This window comes from Bubalus bubalis, chromosome 2 (genome assembly GCF_019923935.1).
Source record: "Bubalus bubalis isolate 160015118507 breed Murrah chromosome 2, NDDB_SH_1, whole genome shotgun sequence".
NCBI lineage: Eukaryota > Metazoa > Chordata > Mammalia > Artiodactyla > Bovidae > Bubalus > Bubalus bubalis.
Window position 1 is genome coordinate 164,202,715 of NC_059158.1, and position 22,387 is coordinate 164,225,101.

At 39.5% G+C, this 22,387-nt stretch overlaps 1 protein-coding gene across 2 annotated transcripts in view; it reads right to left on the reverse strand.

The window, feature by feature from the left end:
- Positions 1–2,716: 2,716 nt before the first annotated feature.
- Positions 2,717–22,387, reverse strand: part of AP1S3 (adaptor related protein complex 1 subunit sigma 3) — a 67,985-nt gene continuing 48,314 nt past the window's right edge. For both annotated transcript variants that reach the window (XM_006069693.3, XM_044937890.1), the window contains exons 2-5: positions 21,715–21,893; positions 19,812–19,920; positions 10,912–11,049; positions 2,717–4,635 (exon numbers count right to left, since the gene is read on the reverse strand). In XM_006069693.3, coding sequence (XP_006069755.1) covers positions 4,600–4,635; positions 10,912–11,049; positions 19,812–19,920; positions 21,715–21,893 — 462 coding nt within the window. In that variant the 3' untranslated portion in view covers positions 2,717–4,599. The remainder of the gene's footprint in view (positions 4,636–10,911; positions 11,050–19,811; positions 19,921–21,714; positions 21,894–22,387) is intronic.

Sequence of the window (22,387 nt, forward strand, 5' to 3'; positions counted from 1 at the left end):
ATTGGAGAAGACTCTGATGCTGGGAGGGATTGGGGGCAGGAGGAGAAGGGGACGACAGAGGATGAGATGGCATCACTGACTCGATGGACGTGAGTCTGAGTGAACTCCGGGAGTTGGTGATGGACAGGGAGGCCTGGCATGCTGCGATTCATGGGGTCGCAAGGAGTCGGACACGACTGATCGACTGTGCTTATTACTTATTACTGTGAGGTAACACTCCCTGAATGAGTCTGATTTTTAGTTTATGATTTGTCATTCTTGAGCTTCTTTGCATGTAGGTAAAAATTTAAATTTTCTTGCAACTTAATTTTCTGTCTGCTCTTACATTTTTAATGAAGTATTCAACTAATAGAGGAAGTATGTACACATTTTCTTTACCATTATCATCATATAAGATTAGATATTTTATGTAGAACATAATTGATTTATTTTTCTTATTATGTGCCTTTGTTTATTCACTTGCACATCCATTGTTTAACTTTTAGCTTTTAATATTATAATTAGCTAAACTGACTCAGTAAAAGATCATTAAAAATACACTTCAAGAAATAAAGCTGTTTATTTTTAAAAACATGAAAATATAATCATCATGTACAGATTCTCCAAAATTATTTTATCCTACATAAGGCTTTCCTGGTGGCTCAGATGGTAAAGAATTTGCCCACAATGTGGGAGACCCGGGTTCAATCCCTGGGTCAGGAAGACCCCCTGGAGAAGGGAATGGCAACCCACTCTAGTATTTTTGCCTGGAGAATTCCATGGACAGAGAAGCCTGGAGAGCTACAGTCCATGGGGTCACAAAGAGTTGGACACAACTGAGCAACTAATACACATACACACATAAGTGAAAGTAATATTTATACTTTTAAGACATTTTTAGTTTATTAAATGGAAATTAATATTTTACTGCTTCCAATATTGACTGCACTCATTTTCAAAATTACATTTTTATAATTTTAAATTTTATTTTTGTGTCATTCTTAAAAATATAAAAGCCTAAATTATTTTTAAAACTTAATTTTTGACCATAAACCTCTTATAAGTCCATTATTTTTCTTCACATTTATATAGTCTCAAATTTCACAGATATTTTTTCACAACAGAGTAAAAATGTTTTTTAAAACTGGAGGCTCCATAAATTCAACATATTTCTCTCCCTCCAGAAAACTGCATAAAATAGTTTAAATCACTAATAAAGCAATATGAGAATTATCTTACACTTGCAACTGAGAGTTCCCATAATTCTTCCTCTTCTTCAGCTTAAATGTTTTCTTTACTTCAAATTATTATCAACTAAACATGCTGGCATCTTTCTACTAAACATCCACTATATGCAAGATTCACATTTTAAATATGCACAAGAATAAAATAAGAAGCACAGTTCTTTTCAAAATTAATGATATCAGGTGTAGCTCATAAAGCTAGTTTTAAGATCATGCTAACAACTGCAAAAGTCCACATTAACTCACAGAATTGCAGACAACCTCCATGGAAACACTTAATATTTTCCAAAGGAATGAGGAAAAATTACCACTTTTGAATAATACTATTAGTTAAACAGAGGACATGCCAAAGACATGAAAACAATTTGGTCTAATCTAGAAGACAGTTAAATCATAAACATATCATCTCATATTAATCTATTGTTATTAGGAACTGTGCTAGTAAGCTCTGAAGAGATATGCTTACATTACTTATTCTGTAAAGTAGCAAATCAAAGTGGAAGTGAAAAAATAATAGTAAATTAACACTTTGAAACAAGTAAGTTGTGATGGAAACACAGCATCAGTTATGCACTGGACAACACGGATGCAAGATTTAGTCAGTTGGATTCAGTCAATATGTGAGTTTATTCACAAAGAACTGATCAAAAGTAAAAGTACATCTGAATTCCGTATTAAATAGCTGGCTTGAATTCCAGTATCAAGTAGTACTATCAAAAAGTGAATCTAATTCGGCCCTGGTTATTACAGTTCTTTTTAGTTTTAGCTTTATGTGACAAAATAGATTATCACCATTGAATACCACAGAACATTGTTGAAGGTCAGGATTTTTTTAAGAGTTAAAATAAGGATTGAAAAAAATTTATTGACCCTCCCTTTGCAAATAATTGGCTTGCTTACTTACATTCCAGAGGATCTAATGAACTTAATGTAAAATTGCAGGGACCATGTGGAAAAGAAATTAAAACATTTACCAATAAAGTTTATTGATTAATTACAACAGAAAAGTAAAGCTAAACAGAGTTCATGAGTGATGTTTCATGGATACTGTAATACAAATCCTAAAGATGAACTATTAGATGTAGAAGAACAACATGTGTGTATGTTTGAGGGAAAAGCTTTTTATTATTTTAGGAGACTTGATGTGGGAAAAAGTGTGAATTAAAAATTCACTTGACTGGTCATAAGAAATGTCAACTTTACATTTGCTAATAAAAGAAAAGGAGTTAGTAGTTTAAAGAATGATTTACCACACATAAAAAGATCAAATTATCAAAATGTAGGTGAATGGTGAGAAAAAAGCCAATGGGTGCAGAACAATGAATTCTCTTCTCTCATTTGCTATCACATGCTTATGAAGTTTCTCCTTGGTGGTGATTACATAGAAAATGAAGAGGTTATAAGGACTTCACTAGGAAGTATGAATAGCAATTTCAGACATAAAATCTGATTTTAAAAAATATATATTCATAAAAACACACTCAAATTCCTCATTAAAAAACTTAAAAAAATTTTATTTGGAAGTTTTATACAAGTTTAATATTTATTATCTTTCCTTTCCCTTAGTAGTTTTATTACATTAAATGATATGAAGAAAACACGATTATTTTCACCAAGGTCCATGTAAGACGTACCCAGGATCCCTCGGATTTACCCCAGAGTGCCATATCGTTATGTTCATGTTCCGTGTGTGCTGCAGACATGAAGTTTGAGGAGGCCCATCTACAGTCAGACAGTGTCTAATATAGAATTCTCCAGTATATGTGTTACATTTGAGAATGAGGTTCAATCAATACCTTCATCCAAAAGTGGTGAAAAATGACAAACTTCAATCTGATGCCCTACTTGTAAATACATGATTAAGCTGAGGAAGTGTCAGATATTAAAAGTCTTATAATTTCTTCATAGACTAATCTGAGTTATTTCTTTTTTATGATGGTTCTATTTTGGAGTTGCTCTATTTTTACTCATGTTCTTCCACTCTTCTCCAGCCATTTTACCCTAAGTATGTCTGGCAAGATCAGTTAAAGAGGACATTTTTCTCTCATGTTGGATTCTCCAACAGCAAGCACACTATTCTCTTAGGAAGAACTCTAGAGTGTCCCTAACCACTGCAACATGATGATATCTGACCTCAAACGGACACTGAAAATGCACAGGTAAGACATCAAAACAGGGCACCAAGACAGAACAGTAGAAGTTAGTTCTCCCTGGAGGGTCTGATCACTTTTATTACCTGGTTATATAGAACTTTCATTTCAGGAAGCATGAGTGTGACATAGTCACAATAATAATAGGCAGCAGCAAATACTTCCTTTGGGAGATGAGGAAAGAAAAAGGAGAAAGTCACATACTACTCAGGCAACAATAATATTCAATGTTCCAAGCAAGCCTAATAAACAGTAAGTCTTCAAATATATTAGATATACATGAAAACATACTGGAAACAAAAATATCTCAAGCAACTAAGGGTACTTGTAACATAAAAGATAATTAAAATAGCAGTATTAATAACTATTATTGCTACTGTTATTAATCTTTATTACACTATTTATAAGGGAAGTTATAGACACTTTATTTTCAGATGTATCAAAATCTTAATAAATACCTAGAGCTTGTAGAAAACACAACCTTATTGGAATGCCCCTCATATTCAATTAAAAGGTAAAATAAAACCTCGCCTAGATAGCAGCTTCTAAGGCATCAAAAACATTTAAGTTCAGTCATTATCTTCCAATTAAAAATAAAGTAAAATTTAAAACAAGAATAGCAAAAGCACTTAAGTCCTATACTATCTTTGGTTATTTTCCTTAATTCCAGCCCTGAAAAATTCATGACTTCAGGACATCAAAATCAGATACTCTGTATCTGGATTGAAGTGACAGCATTAAGTGTATTAAAAATGTCTAACATCATGTATAAACTCTGAACTATTAACATGTGAATCACTACACAATTTAAAAAGCTAAACATTTAGAAAAAGTATTACAAGATATACTTTACACTTAAAATCATGGATTATAATACAGTTTTCATCCTGTCAGAAGAAGATCAAATGCAACAAAACAGTCTGTCACAAATTTATTTAAATTCACTCAAAAATATGACATGGAGTTAAAGCACTGCAAACATTCAGTCTATTGAACTATGAAGCAGTTTTTTAACATCCAAGCAGTCATATACAGTATAATACAGATATGAATAATGATAAATATATTATGTCAAACAACTTTAATTTTTGCTAGTGAACAAAAAATCCCTTTTAAGCTATTTTTGGCATGGTGCCAGAGGCTCTGTCTTCTAACTAAATTCAAGGCACTGCTTTATTTACAGGTTCATAACACGTAGCACTTGTAGTTTTCAAGTAGATGTATGGTTAAAAGGTAGGCTTGTTCATGTATTCTTCCATTGTCTGAAAGAGAACAATAGATTAAAATGATTTCCCCTTAAACCACATCCTTCAGGAGACTGAAAATTTTGAAAATCACTTCATTCTTCTACTCATTTATTATGCCACTGGTGAAAAGAAGCTTTTGTGTGTTCGTTTGTGTGTGTGTGTGTGTGTGTGTGTGTTTTGGGGTTTTTTTGGCCATACCTCACAGTTTGTAGGATCTTACTTCCATCACCAGGAACTGAACCCAAGTCCACAGCAGTGAAAGCGCAGAGTCCTACCACTGGATGGCCAGGTAATTTTCAAAAAGAAGTTTTGGGAAGTGTATATGGTCATAAATATTTGCATTCTAATCAAGAAAGGTGGTTCAAAGTTTGAGTGTAATTTATATACACATCTCTATGGCTGGAATTAAATAACTTTCAACAGAGGAAAAGCTAAGTTTGACTGTAAAATCCATGCCTGATAAGAGAAATGCTTAAGCAGCAGCTGCCAAGCTATCACTGTTGACTTCAGAAAAATGTACCTGCTAAAATGACCATAAGGACCACTTCCAGGAACAGGTATGAGAGAAATCTGAATGGTATTTGTATGACATACATATCATTGTTGTTTAGTCGCTAAGTCATATCTGAGTCTTTGTGAACCCATGGACTGTAGCCAGCCAGGTGTCTCTGTCCATGAGATTTCCCAGGCAAGAATACTGGAGTGGGTTGCCATTTCTTTCTCCAGGGGATCTTTCTGACCAAGGGATTGAACCCACGGCTCCTGCTGCATCTCCTGCACTGCAGGAAGATTCTTAACTGCTGAGCCACTGGGGAAGCCATACGTATCATTGTTAATGCTAATGCTAAGTCACTTCAGTCATGTCCGACTCTGTGTGACCCCATAGACAGCAGCCCACTAGGCTCCTCTGTCCCTGGGATTCTCCAGGCAAGAACACTGGAGTGGGTCGCCATTTCCTTCTCCAACGCATGAAAGTGAAAAGTGAAAGGGAAGTCGCTCAGTCGTGTCCGACTCTTAGCGACCCCATGGACTGCAGCCCACCAGGCCCCTCCATCCATGGGATTTTCCAGGCAAGAGTACTGGAGTGGGGTGCCACTGCCTTCTCCATACGTATCATTACAGATACAGAATATTTTATTGCCAAGACATAAAGGATAAACAGACCATAATACTTTAAATTTCTTCCATGTATTTTGAAAAGGCTATCCTCCAAAATATACAAATTATGTTTCTTCATCCTCCTCATCACTTACCAAGTTTGCTAACATGCCACAAGACCATAATTCTTTCCCAGTACTTAAAAAAAAAATGTTTAAATGGATTCACGGTTACAGGCAGAGTTAAAAATTACATTGATGTTGCAAACCCTTTATTATGCATGATGGATGGGCTTCCTCTTCCACTCTGTCCCTGTTATAAACATATACTTATGCAACACAGTGACCTCTGGGTTGAATCAGTCAGAAGACTCAAGGGGCCAGCCTTAGGTAATACCCCTACTGCTTCTGTGTAAATCACATACAATCAGTAATGTTCAACCTGTGCTTAAGCTTGAACTCCAGGGGACGTGATTCACATGCACCTGCTGGTGAAGACATCCATGAGCAAGGGCCAAACAGACCAGACTGTGGCTAAGCAAGATTGCTCAGAGGGTACTAGGCTTAGAAATCAGGTTTCTTGTTTCCACCAGCTCTATTTAGAATTCCAGTCCTCCTCTGCTGAAAATACTCACGCGTCATCATCCACACTTTCTTACAAAGCTCTTACACCTCCTGGATGAGCAAGCCCACACCTTAAGACCTCTGCCCTGTATCTCCTCTTATAGCTATTGCCCATATCTCTGGGGGGCTATGCCTTGTGTGACTTGGTGGATCTTAGATCCCCAACCAGGGATCGAACTCATGCCCCATGCATTGGGAGCATGTAGTCTTAACCACTGGACCAAAAGCGAAGTCCAAGATATTGTCCATGTCTTTAAACTTGGGCTATCTCATTGGTCAGGAGCCCATGACTGTCTCTTGGTACCTAGAGTTTATAGCATTTAACTAGGTATACAGGCACTTCCCTGGTGGTCCAGTGGCTAAGAGTCTGTGCTCCCAATGTAGGGGGCCCGGATTCAATCCCTGGTCAAGTAACTAAATCCCACAGGCCACAACTAACACCCCCACACAGGAAGATAAACAAACAAATAAAAATAAATATTAGAAGAGACACAGATGTAAAGAACAGACTTTTGGGCTGTGAGGGAGAAGGTGAGGGTGAGATGATTTGAGAGATTAGCATTGAAACATGTATATTACCATATGTAAAATAGATAACCAGTGCAAGTTTGATGCATGAAGCAGGGCACTCAAAGCCAGTGCCCTGGGACAACCCAGAGGGATGGGGTGGGGAGGGATGTGGGAAGGGGGTTCAGGATGGGGGGACACGTGCACCTGTGGCTGATTTATGTCGATGAATGGCAAAAACCACCACAATATGCAAAGTAATTGTCCTCCAATTAAAATAAATTAATTAGTTAAATAAATAAATATTAAAAATAAATAAAAATTTAAAAATAAAAAACTACACAAAATTACAAATACAGAGTTGGGTATAAAGTTTAATTAGAATGAGAAAAAGTAGGAGTGGGTTATAAATTTTCTAAAAAATTTTTAAAAGTCACAAAAGCATATGGGTTTCATCAATTAAATGCCTGACACACTTCTATAATAGCTTACATATTCATTAAATGGCCACAAAGTCATTGCAGCTGAGATACCTTACCTTTGCAAACGTGACCATAGGAGCTTGCAGCCTTGGAAGGGGCCTGGCCCAGGAAAGACCCTGGAGTTGTCACTTCACTGGCCTCACAATTGATTGGTCTCTAGTTACTGGCACTGATTCACACCACTGAGGGAATCAATCTGCTAAAGACTGGCTGCCCTTTCGGAACTCTAGCTTTGCTGCTACTCAAGTTACATGAGCCAATGACGTATGTGGTTGGTATTTTCTGGAGCTTGTCCCTTTAAAAGTTGGAATAGACTTTTAGGCCCCACAGGCTTAAAGAGCTCTGCCCTGGCCTTTCACGAGGACTAGGGTATCATGGGACTCCAGCTGTCTATCCAGCACAGCAGTGCATCTTGTGCATTCAGCACTAGGAATCTACATTTTATTGTATTATGGTTTGGTTCAGCTGCCTAATATGTTTGTGCTTTTCAGGGAGACAGTGTTGGGTTATACCTAGTCAGTTCTCATGAATCCCAACCTACATATACATGGTATCTCATTGCTTGACCTAATGAGGTACCATTTGACCCTCTCTTCTTAACTTGCTTTCTAATTCTGTGCTCAGAACATGTTTGTCACCCCCACTGGTGATCCCAAGAGCACCAACCTCTGTATTTGAGGATCAGTGTATTAAAAAGCAGAGGCATCACTTTGCTGACAAAGGTCTGTATAGTCAAATCTGTGGTTTTTCCATTAGTCATGTATGGAGGTGAGAGATGAACCATAAAGAAGGCTGAGCACCAAAGAATCGATGCTTTTGAATTGCGGTGCTGGAGAAGACTTTTGAGAGTACCTTGAATAGCAAGGAGATCACACCAGTCAATCCTAAAGGAAATGAACCCTGAATACTCACTGAAGAACTGATGCTGAAGCTGAAGCTCTAACACTTTGCTCTAACACTTTGGCCACCCAATGCAAAGAGCCAACTCATTGGAAAAGACCCTGATGCTGCGAAAGACTGCAGACAAAAGAAGAAGTGAGTGGCAGAGGATGAAATGGTCAGATAGCATCACTGACTCAATTGACATGAATTTGAACAAACTCTGGCAGAGAGTGGAAGACAGAGGTGCCTGGCATGCTACAGTCCATGAGGTTGCAGAGTCAGATACAACTTAGTGACTGAACAACAATATCATCGTCTTCCTTTCAGAGTGTCCTTTTTGTTCCAATCATTTTGTACCAGTGTCCACAGGTACCTTCAAAATAAGGTACCTCTTAAAGTCATCCCAACCAGTTAATCTCTTCCTTCATTCCATATTTTCAATGTCTAGCCCCAGTACACACAGAATAAGCTTTGAGAATTTAGAGCTTTAAGACTATACATTTTCTCACTAAAAACATAGAGACAGTCTTTTTATTCTAAAAAACTTTTATTGGGTAGGGGTCAGGGAAAAGTCCAGGGCTACTTTGAGATGTTCAGTTGTACTAAAAGTAAAAGGAATATTACAAAGGCCTCCCTTAGACATCAGCAAGTACAAATACATGCTTATGTCCAAAAGTCAGGGAAAAAAGAAAGCAATAATTTTTTCTCTTTACCCAATTATATTACGTGTGTCTATTCATGCTCAGTGGCTCTGACCAGATACACAAAGCAAACCATACATACAAAGTCAATTTTTCAACTAGCTCCTCAAATGCTCACGGACTTAGCCGCAGTATCAGATCCCAAGAGAACACTGGTGACTCTGTTTCTATTTGGCAGGTGTTGCTAATTCATTGAGAGTTTTAGAGGACAGTCGTGATACTCCCTGCTCACAAGCCAGCTAAATGGGGGGCCCCCTGAGACCTACCTATCAAGACCTTCCACTCAATAACCAGGGATATGAACAACCAATCAATGTTTCATTGTGAAAGGTCTCTCTCTTGAAATAGCAGACATTCCCTGCTTCCCAGATTTAACTGGAACAAGAAGCACCATACAACCTGCAAGCCCTTTAAAACTCTATTTCCTATGGAGGGGAAACTCAAAATAACCTAGGGGTGTCTTGGCCCTAATTCAAGCGGCTTTAATTACTGAAGTTCCAAAGACCTTGTTAAATGCCTGTTTCTCCTATAAGGTGATTCCACAGTAAGGGCCCTGAGGACAGAATTATAAATAACTCCCTGGCATATTTTAAGAAAGGTTGTTCTGTGGAATTTCCAAACCAGTGATTTCTCAAGCACCTTGTAAAATACCCAAGTTTAAATGCATTTTTTGAGGTGATAACACATCTAGAGATAAATGCAGCAGCTTCCTAATAGGCAAGCAGAGAGGCTCAGGGGTACCCTGTATCTTTCTCAGTATCCATTCACCTGAGGACTGGTTCCCTCGATGGGCAGGAGCAAGTCATCAGCTCAAAGATGTGCTAAAACCGTTACTTGGAAGTCATTCCTAATGTTGTTTTACTAACTCAAGCAGGCTCTTATTTCCAAACAGCAGCAAGAATGGCTTTACTGCCAATTTTTAAAAGATACTTTATAATGCTCTAAGATGTTGTGACCTGCTGTCATGAAAACAGAAAGACAGAAAGACTCAAGGATGCTGTGAGAAGAACCTAGAGGTGGCAGGGTAGGCATGGAAGCCAGGCCCTCAAAGGTATGCTGGATCAGGGGTTAGGCACATCATCTCATTTGGGAGGGCAAAGGTCAGTGCGTTGAAGCACTCTTTTCTCAAAGTGACTGTGGGCTAATGTAGGTAAGTTCCCTTATTAGGGATGATGGAAATCCGGACTGGATCTATAAGAAAAGCCCCATAGTATTTTATATAAGTGTCACAGAGTCAGGAGCATGACCAAATGCATGCTTCAGGGCCCATTTATTCCTTGACAGCAAGCTACAGAATTCCCAATTTATTTATGCAAATAGGAACACACACACAGCCTCTCCAGGAAGGTAGGAAATTTTAATTAAAATGATAAATGCCACTTTCAGTAATAAAGCTCTAATAACCTTGGCAAATAGAATAACGATGTTATTCTTCTTTCCCGGGGCAACACGGGTATTTTAATGCAAGTCTTTTTATACCTCCCATAAAATTATTCTTGAAAAGAATAGCACCAAGTATTTAATATCTTTTTGAGAGGGAGGGATCCTCACTGATAAGGTCGAACATGAAAAGCAAAGACTCTGGAGCCCAAGTGCCTGGGTTCAAATCTCTATTCCATGATTACTAGCTCTGTGACATTGAGCAGTCATTAAACTTCTCTGTGTCTCAGTTTATTCATCTTTAAAATGAGGCTAGAGAATTTCCTAGTGGTCCAATGGTTAGAACTCTGTGCTCTCACTGCTGAGTGCATACATTTTGATGCCTGGTCAGGGAACTAAGATCCCACAAGCTGGGGCAGAGCCAAAAAAATAAATAAATAAAAGTGGGTAACAATATACCTCTTAGAGTTGCAGTGATAATTAAATAAGTTAATACATGTGACTTACCTAGAAACTATACCCAGCACAAAGTAGACAGTAAGTGTCAGCTAATACATCACCACCACCACCCGCCACCACCACCATCTTTTCCCAGGGCATGAGAAAAGATGTACTGACCTCCTGTAACATATCAGAGTCCTCAATGGCTTTGACAGCAGATTTCTTGGATGTTTCCTGAATTTCTCCACCGATGATAAACTCATCCAGGATAAAGTAAGCCTTTTCAAAATTAAAGATAATATCTAGCTCACAGACCTGGTAAGACAAAAGCAAATGTGTTGATAAACTTGCAGCAGTATCAGGGGAAACACATGCCAGGGATTCAAGCTTTGCAAGGGTGACACCCGTGTGGCACACCAAAGATAAAAACATCAGATGGTATTTTTAAGGCCAGAAAAGCAGAACTAGGGGAATCCGAGCCCTGAAAAAACAGTAAAACCACATTCTATTAAAGCAGAGCATGTCCACAGATAATACTGTTTAATGTCACAACAAGAAATTTGAGGCTCAGTCAAGGTGGGGAGCTGCCCAGTTCATCCTTCCATCAGCACAGATAAAAGCTGAGTCCTCGCTGACTTCAGTCATGAGGGCAGCTTCGTTGCTCCTGATCACTGGTCTGTAAGTTTGGCTCCTAGCTTTAGAACTCTCAGAAGCTCATTCTTCAGAGGCAAATTAGCTCAATTGTGTTAATTTTTCTCAAAACTATGTCTCAAAAAAGTGGTTCTCAAACTTCAGAGTGTGACCCAATCACCCAGAATGCTCACTGCAACACACACTACTGGGCCCCACCTCTGGAGTTTCTGATTCAGTAGGTTAAAGCCTGAGAGGCTGAACGTCTAACAGGTTCCCAAGTGAGGCTAATGATGCTGGTGTGGGGACCACACGTGGAGAACCACTGCCACCGTCACAGACCAATGCAGAGGCTGACAGATTTGGTTACATGTAGCAAGTAGCAAGACCCATAATCCAAATAAGGCTCACTTCCAATGCTTCCACCAGCCAGCCAGCGAGGCCCCATCCCTACCGTTTCCCTTCCCACATAGTCCTCAACTCTCCCTTTCCATACCCTCCAGAATGCCTGCTCACCGAAAGCTTTCAGGCCTCTCTCACCTTCACTGCGCAACAGCACTTGATACACTTCGCCAATCCCCTGCTTGAAAATCTCCTCTTGATGGCTGCCTGATGCTGCCAATACGACTCAATGCCTGCTTTCCTCCTCCATCTCTGAGGATTCTTTCCAGGCTCCTTGGATGATTTATCTCTCCCTGAACCTTGCATTCATTTAAAAAGTATTTACAAAATGCTTGAGACACATCAACGGACAAAATAAAAAAATCTCTATCCTGCTGCTGCTGCTGCTAAGTCGCTTCAGTCGTGTCCGACTCTGTGCGACCCCAGAGACGGCAGCCCACCAGACTCCCCCGTCCCTGGGATTCTCCAGGCAAGAACACTGGAGTGGGTTGCCATTTCCTTCTCCAATGCATGAAAGTGAAAAGTGAAAGGGAAGTTGTTCAGTCGTGTCTGACTCTTCGTGACCCCGTGGGCTGCAGCCTACCAGGCTCCTTTGTCCGTGGGATTTTCCAGGCAAGAGTACTGGAGTGGGGTGCCATTGCCTTCTCTGATGCTCACATCCTAGGGACCTGCTTTCCTCTTAAAGACTGATGTTTCTCAAGAGAGCCTCTTTGGGACACATACATTCTCCTGGACTATCTCATTGACCCTCTGCAGCTGTGTCTTGCATGCAGGTAACAGCAAACTGAGATGCCTGGGCCTGATCTCTCTCAGCAGTGCTCCTCCAGTATCTTCACCTACTAACCAGACATCTCTTCCTCCATATTCTTCCATCCAAATCTCTGAATCCCAAACTGAAGTCAAGCATATTCCTTTCCCTTTAGTCCCTACTTTGCTTAGGAGCTGCAACCTCTATCTAGCAGCTCAATCTCATTTATTCTACATTTATTCCATTCCCCCTCCCTCTCCCTTTTCTCCTTCCCTTGATCTCATCCCTCTCAATTTGATCACCAACTCCTATGGATTCCATCTTGTACATAAGCTCATAACCCTTCCATTCTTGCCCATTTTCACTGCTGTTGCTCAGACCTGCAATATCTCATGCTTAGGACACAAAAGAGTGCATCCTAGAAGGAGTGACCTTCTCGGTGGTGTCTGTGCCCACAAGAGGCCAATGACCACTAATGTTTTGCTAAAGTGCTCATCTGGCTCCTTTCCTGTGTGAGGTCTTCTGTCCAGGACAGTCTGAATTGCTCAGCATGGCATATAGGAATCTCTCCAGACTGGCCTGGGGCTTGCTCGCTGGCTTCCTGTGCTGGCACCCACCCCATGCTACAGCTACGCATTCTACAAACTCACCCTGTTCTTTCCTGCCTTTGCTCTTTGCACATTCCAGAAATTCCTGGAACATTCTCTAAATGTGCTTTTCTTTATTCTGCTGACAAAATCAAGCTCATTTTCCAAGGACAAATTCAAAAGTTATGAGCAAAATGATTCCCCCAAATCCTCATTTCTCCCTTTGAGATTTTGCATCACTTCCTGTATGTTCTCTCTTACATCTTGTGTGACTGAGTATACACTTACTCATCAATCACTTCCCCTTGTCCTGTGAGCTCAGGCATAGATCTTGCCTTAGTCATCCTTGTGTCTCTGGAACCTGGCACATAGTAGGATGCAATAAATGTCCGCAGCATGAGTGAATGAATCAGCCACCATACAGGCCTTGCTTTTATGCTGCTGGGGACTAATGGCTTCCCAGATCTACAGTCCTCTGATTTTTATGACTTTACATAAAATGGATATCAATATTTTAACAAATTGCTCTATATATTTATGCTTTAGGTCAATAAACTTGCAGACTCTCCATCTGAACCTAGAAGCATAAGAACAAATAAGTACAAAATCACTACAATATGGCCAGCTCAGATAAACTAACCTAACTAATCTGCAAACATTATGGTCTCTTCATTCGTTAGAAAATATCATCAATTCAACAAGTGTGGGACTTCCCTGGTCCAGTGGTTAAGACTCCACACTCCCAGTGCAGGGGGCCAGGTCCCATCTTTGGCTGGGGACAATCCCACATGCCACATGGTGTGGCCCAACAAAAGAAAAAGAAAAAAGAAATCAACAACTGTGTGTGTTTAACACACATCTAAGTTCCGTCTCCCTACAGGGTCTGACTCTGTCTCTTTCCCTCTCTCTGTCTTTCGACACATATACACAAACATACATATATGCATATACGTATAGTTTAAAATGAGAATCTGTTCACTGGGACATAATACTATAATCTAGGATTTCCCCAGACCATTAGGGTTTCCTCTTGAGAACAACCATCAGAAAAAAGATGGCATTACAAAAGTACATGTTTTCAGTTTATAAACCCATTCTTTTATTTCTAGAACACTTTCACTCCAGGAATTTGAATGACACTGGAACCAAGTTTCTCAGGCAAAAATGTGGAAAGATCAGAGTATAGGTAAAAAGTAGATCACTGGACTGGGTATAATATTTGCAACATATATAATAGAAAGGGAAGTACACTATCCAAGATATAGAAAGTGAAGTGAAAGTTGCTCAGTCGTGTCTGACCCCATGGACTATACAGTCCATGGAACTCTCCAGGCCAGAATACTGGAGTGGGTAACCTTTCCCTTCTCCAGGGAATCTTCCCAACCCAGGAATCAAACCCAGGTTTCCTGCCTTGTAGGCAGATTCTTTACCAGCTGAGCCACAAGGAAAGCCCAAGATATAGAAAGAATTCTTGCAGATCCCTAAGATAAGTACCACAGCATAAAAAATCAAATAATGGCTGTCAAGAAGAAATTAATAGACAAGGCAAGAAATGGAAAAGGCCAATACACATCCAATGACATACATAGCCTCACTAGTTATCATAAAAATGCAAACTGAATTAATGACCATCTGACTATTATGAAGAGAGAATACCCATTGCTGTTAAGTGTATGGATAAATAAACTCACACTCACTGTTGGTGGAATTTGTAAACTTTACAAGCCATTTTGAAGGCTCAAATTGTAGTGTCCATCAATTTCAAATGTACAAATCCTTTGACCCAATAAAAGAATTTATTCTATGCTATACCCAAACTAATGCACAATAATATGTATTAACAATAAGGCTGACAGTAGCATCATTTGTAATAACAACTGGAAGCAACTCAAAGTACAGCCATAATAGAATTGCTTAAATAAAATATGGTCTACCCTACTTGGTATTGTATTATATACCATGGAAATTCTATGTTTTAGTTGGAAAGAATAAAGTAGATTTCCATGGATAGGCGTGGAAATAGTTTCTAAGACAGGCTAGTAAGAGGAACAACAGAAAGTTGCAGAATAATATGCATAATGCAATCCCATTTTTTTTACTTAAAAAACTGTATACATCTAGAAGAATACATTAAAAATTGCAATTTTAAACAATATAGATAAACAGGAAGAAAGCACCATAGATTAGACATTCATGCACATCAAAGAAGGTACAAGAAGTAAGCAGTTACCAGAGGTCAGAAGAGGCAGGAGGTCAGGAGTTACAGTAGCAAGAGCTGGGGAACCCGAGTTCAAGGCAGGTGTAGACCAGGAGTCGAGGACAGACAGGAACCTCATTAGGAAAAACCAGCAACCAGAATCCTGTGAAGTGAACTTGACAGATACTAATGCAAGTCCTCTGGGAACATCGCATACCCCACTCTCCACTCTCCGAGCAGCAACTATCCCCAAGGCTATCGACCTCACCAGCAGCCACAAGGCAATTAATTTAGTGCACCAAGTTGCAAGGGATGGGATAAGGTCAGGTGACAGGCAAAACCAGATACTCACAACACCCACATACACACACACATGCACACTTTGATTATACGGTTACTAGTTCCAGATCATAAGGAAACTTATGATGTGCTGCACAAGTTCTATCAGCCTTAGAAAGAATGTTACAAATGAGCAAGACTCATATACAGCAATTCCAAAATACTATTCGCAATTCTTTGAATCTAACCCCAAAGGGTTATTGTACCTGAGAGTAAGACGAGAACTTAAGATCTAATGCAGATTTTTTCAGCTACTATCTAATTACTCAAACATTACTTCTAATTCTACCTTCAGGGTGCTGCCCCACTATATCGGAAATACACCCTTGATGCTCAAATGAGTGCCCTCCATTTTATGCAAAAGCACATGGCTTCTGTGTTAATAAACACATGAGCCCCTTTCCTTATCTTTTCTCATTTTTTTCATGTCTCTGTATTCTGGAAGAAAGCTTATAAAAGGAAGAAGCAGTGGTCATTTAATGTTATCTTTGATCCCCTAGCCTTGTGCTTGACTATGATTTTCCTGTAATTTGGCTTGAGGGACTTCCATTATAGCAGAACACATGATGTAGGGAGAGTATCTCTGGCATTTCAATAATTAAATCCTTTTGGATAGAATCTTAGAAGGACCTTCCTTTACTGAATTCTGTTCTAAAGAAAATACAGAAAGTTCAAGCTACATACAGCCAGTACATAAATGTATATATAAAACAATAATGCCAAGTATAGAGTACACAGCAACTGACAGTTTACAAAGTACTGTCAATTACACTACATCTCTGATCCTCACAATAGCCCCCATGAGCTTTAGCAAAGTAAATGTTTCTATTAAACTTTGTGCATATCATTTTTCTTATCTGTGAATCAATGATGAGTCAAATCATGGGTCTGGTGAGAGAGCCGGCTGACACGAGGGTCCAGGAGGACATACAGCATCCCTCTGCTGACAACAGGATAACTCCCTAAATCAAGATCAAACCTCTCTGGGACAGCAACATCCACACCATCAGTAAAATCTCATGTGGCAGCCCGTAATGGGAAATTGGCAGGTGTCTAAATCCTCAATCTGACCCTTATCTCCTGACCCTAAGAGGCATTGCTGCTTAGCTTCTATAAATTGAGCTTCATGCTACTTAAGGAAGACCAAAAGATTAACTAGTTAATCCCTATAAATCTCTTTGGAATTGAAAATGGCTAAAAGAAAAAAAAAAATACATAACTTAAATAAGTAGCCTGAGATTTTGATTCATCTGTCACAGGAAGGTAATATTTTCTAGGGTTATGAGAAGCTCAGTACAGGTATTTTTCTGGGAGAGTGTAAGGGTAAAATTCAAGGAAACCTTCAGTATTAACACAGAGGAAAAGAAGACCAAAGAGAAATATATTACACCTGAGATGATGTCATGAGACTCAGTATTTCTGGGTTTACTCATCACAGTTAATTAATAAAAACCAAACACCTACTGGGCACAGAGCCTTAAGCTGCTCTTAGCTGCTCTTAGCTTAATGAAAGATTCATTGAATTTTTTTAGTGCATTAAATTTTGGTCCATGACAAAGACAGGGCTTCTAAAGGTATGCCAAAATAGAATCAAAAATTAATGTCGGAGAAATTGGAATGCATTCTGATTCTGCTTATCCTTTAACTGGGTTTATAATAAGTGAAGGTGATTCAAATTCCCTTGAGAAAGCAACGTGTTCTGAAATATCTGGTATTTGGTCAAATAAGATTGAGATTCAATCCCAATTCACATTATCACTGTTGGATACATCTAAGAAAACACAACAGGTCACACCACAGTGCAGAAATGAGGGAGAGAAGGCAGGTTATAGGAAACTCTGAGCCTCAGGAGAACTCTCTTGCAAAAGGCCAAGTTGGCAGTTTATTTCAAAAGAAAGTACCGCAATGTCAGAATTCATTTGAATAACTGAAAGCATAAAATTAAATAAACTCAAGTTTGAAAACATGCCATTACATACTTGGAAATATCTCTTTAAAAAATGAAAATAAACTTGGTGAACCAGGAGAGAGCAAAAGAAAAATGGTCTGTCTTATCACTTCTAAACACTGACCAACAAACTGAAATTTCTGAAGCAATATATAGGTCTTATAACATCATTTACAAAGGAGAAAAAAAAAAAGGAAGAATCAAAGACAGAAAGGAAGGGAGGGAGGGCAAATTAATCCAGAAACCTTCCAAGTACTCATCTTTGTGAAAACTGTTGCAACAAATCTTATAAAACCTTAACCAGTACCGCTAATGCTATTCATTCCGTTATATAGAATACACTACAGAAAACTCTTATGGAAGCAAATTCTCCTAACAGTACTTAAAAATCTTCAGTGAACAAGGGAGTGGGGAAGAGAGTATTACTGAGAAGGACACATTTTCCTAGTCCACTAATTCATTTCTTGAGACTGTGAACTAAATAAAAAGTTTCCAGAACATTTGCTATAACTTGGCCCAGAGCTGGTTCCAAGTGTTGGAAATAACAAACACGTAAGTCCCTGGTCATGATCTCTGGAGACTTGCAATCTGGTGTCAGGCAAATGCTGTACAAGTTGAGGATAATACAAGGCTGTTCCATGTTGCTGGAACACTGGATATGCCACGGATAAAAAGACAGAAAAGTGAGAAGGTTGGAGAAGTGGGGTCTGGGACCAATGTGTAGAACAAGAAAATGCAGGGCTAAGAAATTTGAATTTTATCCATTAAAGCTGGAGGAGAGTGACTGAGCAGGCATGTCATCTGAGATCTGTGCCTTGGAAGGATGGTGATAATGAACAGGCCAGAAAAGGGAAGCAGAGATGAGCCCAGAAACAGAAAGGGGCAGAGAGGAGGGTTAAAAAAAAAAAAGCAAAACTGTAATACCAGTGAGAGTGAAACAAGGAGATAAGTTTCAGTTCAATTTGAATAGACAGAGGGAGACTTAAGTAAAGAGTGGAGAAAGATGTAAGAAACACTGTCCTTGTGCACTGAAAGACCCTGGGACATAATAATTCTAATCACAAGATTGAAGAGGTTTTCAGAAGATGATTTTAGTCCTTGTCACATTAAGGCTGAGATGACCACGAAGAAGCCCAGTGAAGACTGTCACCAGCAAAGTGAGGAAGAGTCATCTGGTGATGGGTTTCCAGGAAAGAAAGTCTGGTAAACACACAGGAGAGGAAAAACAGCCAAGAGGGCATTTCAAAGGCAGGAGGAGGGAGGGAGCTGGGGAAGAAATCAAGCTGGGGTCTTGAGAAACACATGTTGAGAGTCAGCAGAACTCAGGGTCAGGGTGAGATAGAGAGGAGCTGATTTAAAGACAGGGTTGTGGTGAGCAAGGGTGCAGGGCTGCAGAGACGTGAAGGCAGGTGAAGAGTAAAGAATCATCACTGGCGTTGACCACTAAGATTTCCTTGGAGGAGTAAAAGTGAAGTCAAGCCATCAGCTGCCACAAAGCTAACAAGTTCTGGCATAAGGGCAGCTCTGAGAGTATGTTACTAGGAGGTAAATGCATGGAGGCTGGATAGCAATGTGAAGGGAAAGGATTTTGGTCTTCTTTCTTTACTTGTCTTACATACAAACAATATTAAAAAACACTTGGGTGTTTAGCGAAGGAAAGCAGTGTGTGTATCGTGTCCAAGTCTTTGTGACCCCACAAACTGTAGCACACCAGGCCCCAGGCTCCTCTGTCCATGGCATTCTCTAAGCAAGAATACTAGAGTGGGTTGCCATTTCCTTCCAGAGGATCTTCCCGACTCAGGGATTGAATCCAAGTCTCCTACATTGTAGGCAGATTCTTTACCATCTGAGCTACCAGGGAAGCCCCCCCAAAAAAGAAACCAGAGAGGGGATTAAAAAGTCGTAACAGAAAAGAGAAGACAGTCCATGGAGATGAAAGGACAAAATATTAAGGAATCCTTCACAATTAAATTCTAGTTCATGAAAGCAAGGTGTCTAGTTGTGGCTCGGGCCTGGAGATACACACGCCACCTGCTTCTGATAAGCTTTGGACCTTCCATTTACTAAGAATTACGGGAAGTAGGGAAAGCCTTCTGGTCCTTGGTACAAGCACAGTTCATACCTTAGACTTGACAGAGAGAGAGAAGAAATGTGATGACAGACTTAGAACTGAAGTCAAAGTTGGGGTGGAGACCAACTCATTCTAAATACCAGGACACCACTTACATTTCCAAAGTATTTGTCCAGCAACTCCACATAACGATGCACAATCTCTAGGGTCAAGAGCTCATTGTCCTGATTTTCTACTGCACAGCAAAAATATAAACTAGCATACCTTGAAAAGGAAAAAAAAAAAAAAAGATAACGTAAAATAGGATGACACATTACACAATCTGACGATGGTTTTTCCTATGAATATGCAGTTACCTCCTCCTCTCCAGGCAGTCTCCCTGTTCATATTCAAGAGGAAAACATCATTCACCACATTCAATACCCTCCCAAAATGTAAAGCAGCCTACGGAAAAAACACGGTGGTGACTGGATCATTTCTGTTCATTATGTGAAAGATCCTCAACAAGACTGTACCTTGAGGTGCTGCAATCAGGGGACAGAGTCCTTTAACCGGGGTCTGTTCATGCTTCTTTGGATGGTGAGTTGTCCTGTCTAAAGTCCAAACCCCTGACCAAGGGGCCCAGGGGCCCACATTGCCCACCCTCTCACCTCATACTGCACTACAGTATATCCCACCCTCAGCTTGTCAGGTCCTCCCTCCCATGTGTGTTTCTTCTGCCTAGAATACTCCTGCCTTCCCCATTCACGGGGCTCACTCCTACTTCTCCTGTAGCTCTGAGCGTGGACGTACTTGCCCTGGATGCCCCCGTCATGCATTGCTGTGCCTCCCCTTCCCCCAAAGAGTGTCTAGCACCGTTCACTCTGTATTTCATGGCCTGTCTCTCCCCGACTAGATCAGTGGCTTCCCAAAGGCAAGTACTGAGTCTGCTTTGTTCATTGTTGTTCATCCAGTAGCTGTACACAGTAGCTGTTGAGAAAACTGCTGAAGTCTATTCTTTATGTAATAGTTTAAATCACAACGGAACCCAAAGTTGTAAAAACCAGCAGGCAGAGAGAAGCAAGTATTCCCTTTTGCCTTTCCATCCCTGGCATGCTTATTACTGTAAGGTGCCTTCACTTACATCTCTCATGATGCTCATATGAAAAGCTTTGACACAGGGCCCAGAAGAAGAAGCTTTGCCCAGGCACTTACTGGTAATTTACTCCATTAAATATAGCCTTCAATGTTACCCTTGTCTTTCCCCTTCTGATTTTGTAAACATCCCTTATGAGAGCCCTTCTAATGTGCATTTTGCTTCTGAAAGTTGCAGTATGATGTTAGATGCAGGGTCAGATCAATTATGTTCTGATCCTGGCTTAGGCATCAGTTATCTGGGTCTTTATGGGCAAATAACTTAACCTCTCAGGGCCTCAGTTTCCTGATCTAGAAATTGAGGTCCCTTTCTAGTATGGTCATGCCATGGCAACCAGGTGCAGCAATGAGAAGATATAATGGCTTTAAAGTCAGAAAAAAAATCTGGATTTTTCTGCCAGTTACCATTCAATTATTGCAACTGGGGATTGATTAGATTAATTACTTAAATTCTCTGTAACTTCAGTTTCCTCATCTGCAAATGTGAATAACAAAGAGCTTCTCATCTTTCTTCCACATTAACCTTTTTTTCTATAGCATGTTACTAACTGAAACTGTTTTGTTTACTTAAAAGGTGAATACGTTCCAAGAGACCAGGAATGCTCTGTCTTATTCTCTACTGCATCTACAGTCATTGGAATAGTGTTGGAAATATAACAGATGCCCATAAGATATTTCTTGAATGTATGCATACCTTATCAACACGTAAATTATCTTAAATAAGTATCTAGAATCCATCCTGGTACATGGAAAACCATTCAATAAATGAGAGTTCTCTTCTGTTTAGTCTACTGGTACAAACATTTGGGCTTCAGCCTTCAACGGTTACAGTAAATGATGGAATTGGTGTTGCAATCTAAAATGCTTAGGATTAAACAAACCTAACAGTAATGAGAAATTCAGTTCTCAAAAAGTTACTCACACCTTTTATAAACAAGTTTTAGCTCCTTCCAGTCAACAAAACTGCTTGTTCTCTGACCACGGGAAAGAATAATCTGAACAATTTCGCGCGTGATCTTTTTCCTTTCCTTGTCAGGGAGAGTAGTGTACCATTTCTGCAGCCGTAACTTCCCTTGTCGACTGAAGAGCAATATGAAATGTATCTAGAACACATAAAGGACAGAAAATAAATGGAATTTGGTCAGATAAATCATTCTACCATAGATATTAAAATTAAGCAGCAGGGTTTTCAAAGGATTATAAGTTGGAAAAGAGGAAAAATATTTACCAGTATGAAAACTATCCCATCTGGAAATGACATTTAACCCAAAAAGAACAAAGAAATGTATACAGTGCAAACATAGCTTATTTATACTACAGGAGAGAGAGAGTTTCTCTTAATTCATTTTATGAGTCACAAACTCATTATAGAGATATATCATCTCTCCATTTCTCCCACCTCCCCAATCCTTGCAACTACTGTTCTACTCTCTGCTTCTATGAGTTTGATGTTTCTAGATTACACATATAAGTAACCCCATGCAGTATCTGTCTTTCTGTGCCTGGCTTATTTCACTTAACATGATGTCTTCTAGGTTCACCCATGTTGTTACAAATTACAGGATTTTCTTCTTTTGCAAGGCAGAATAATATTCCA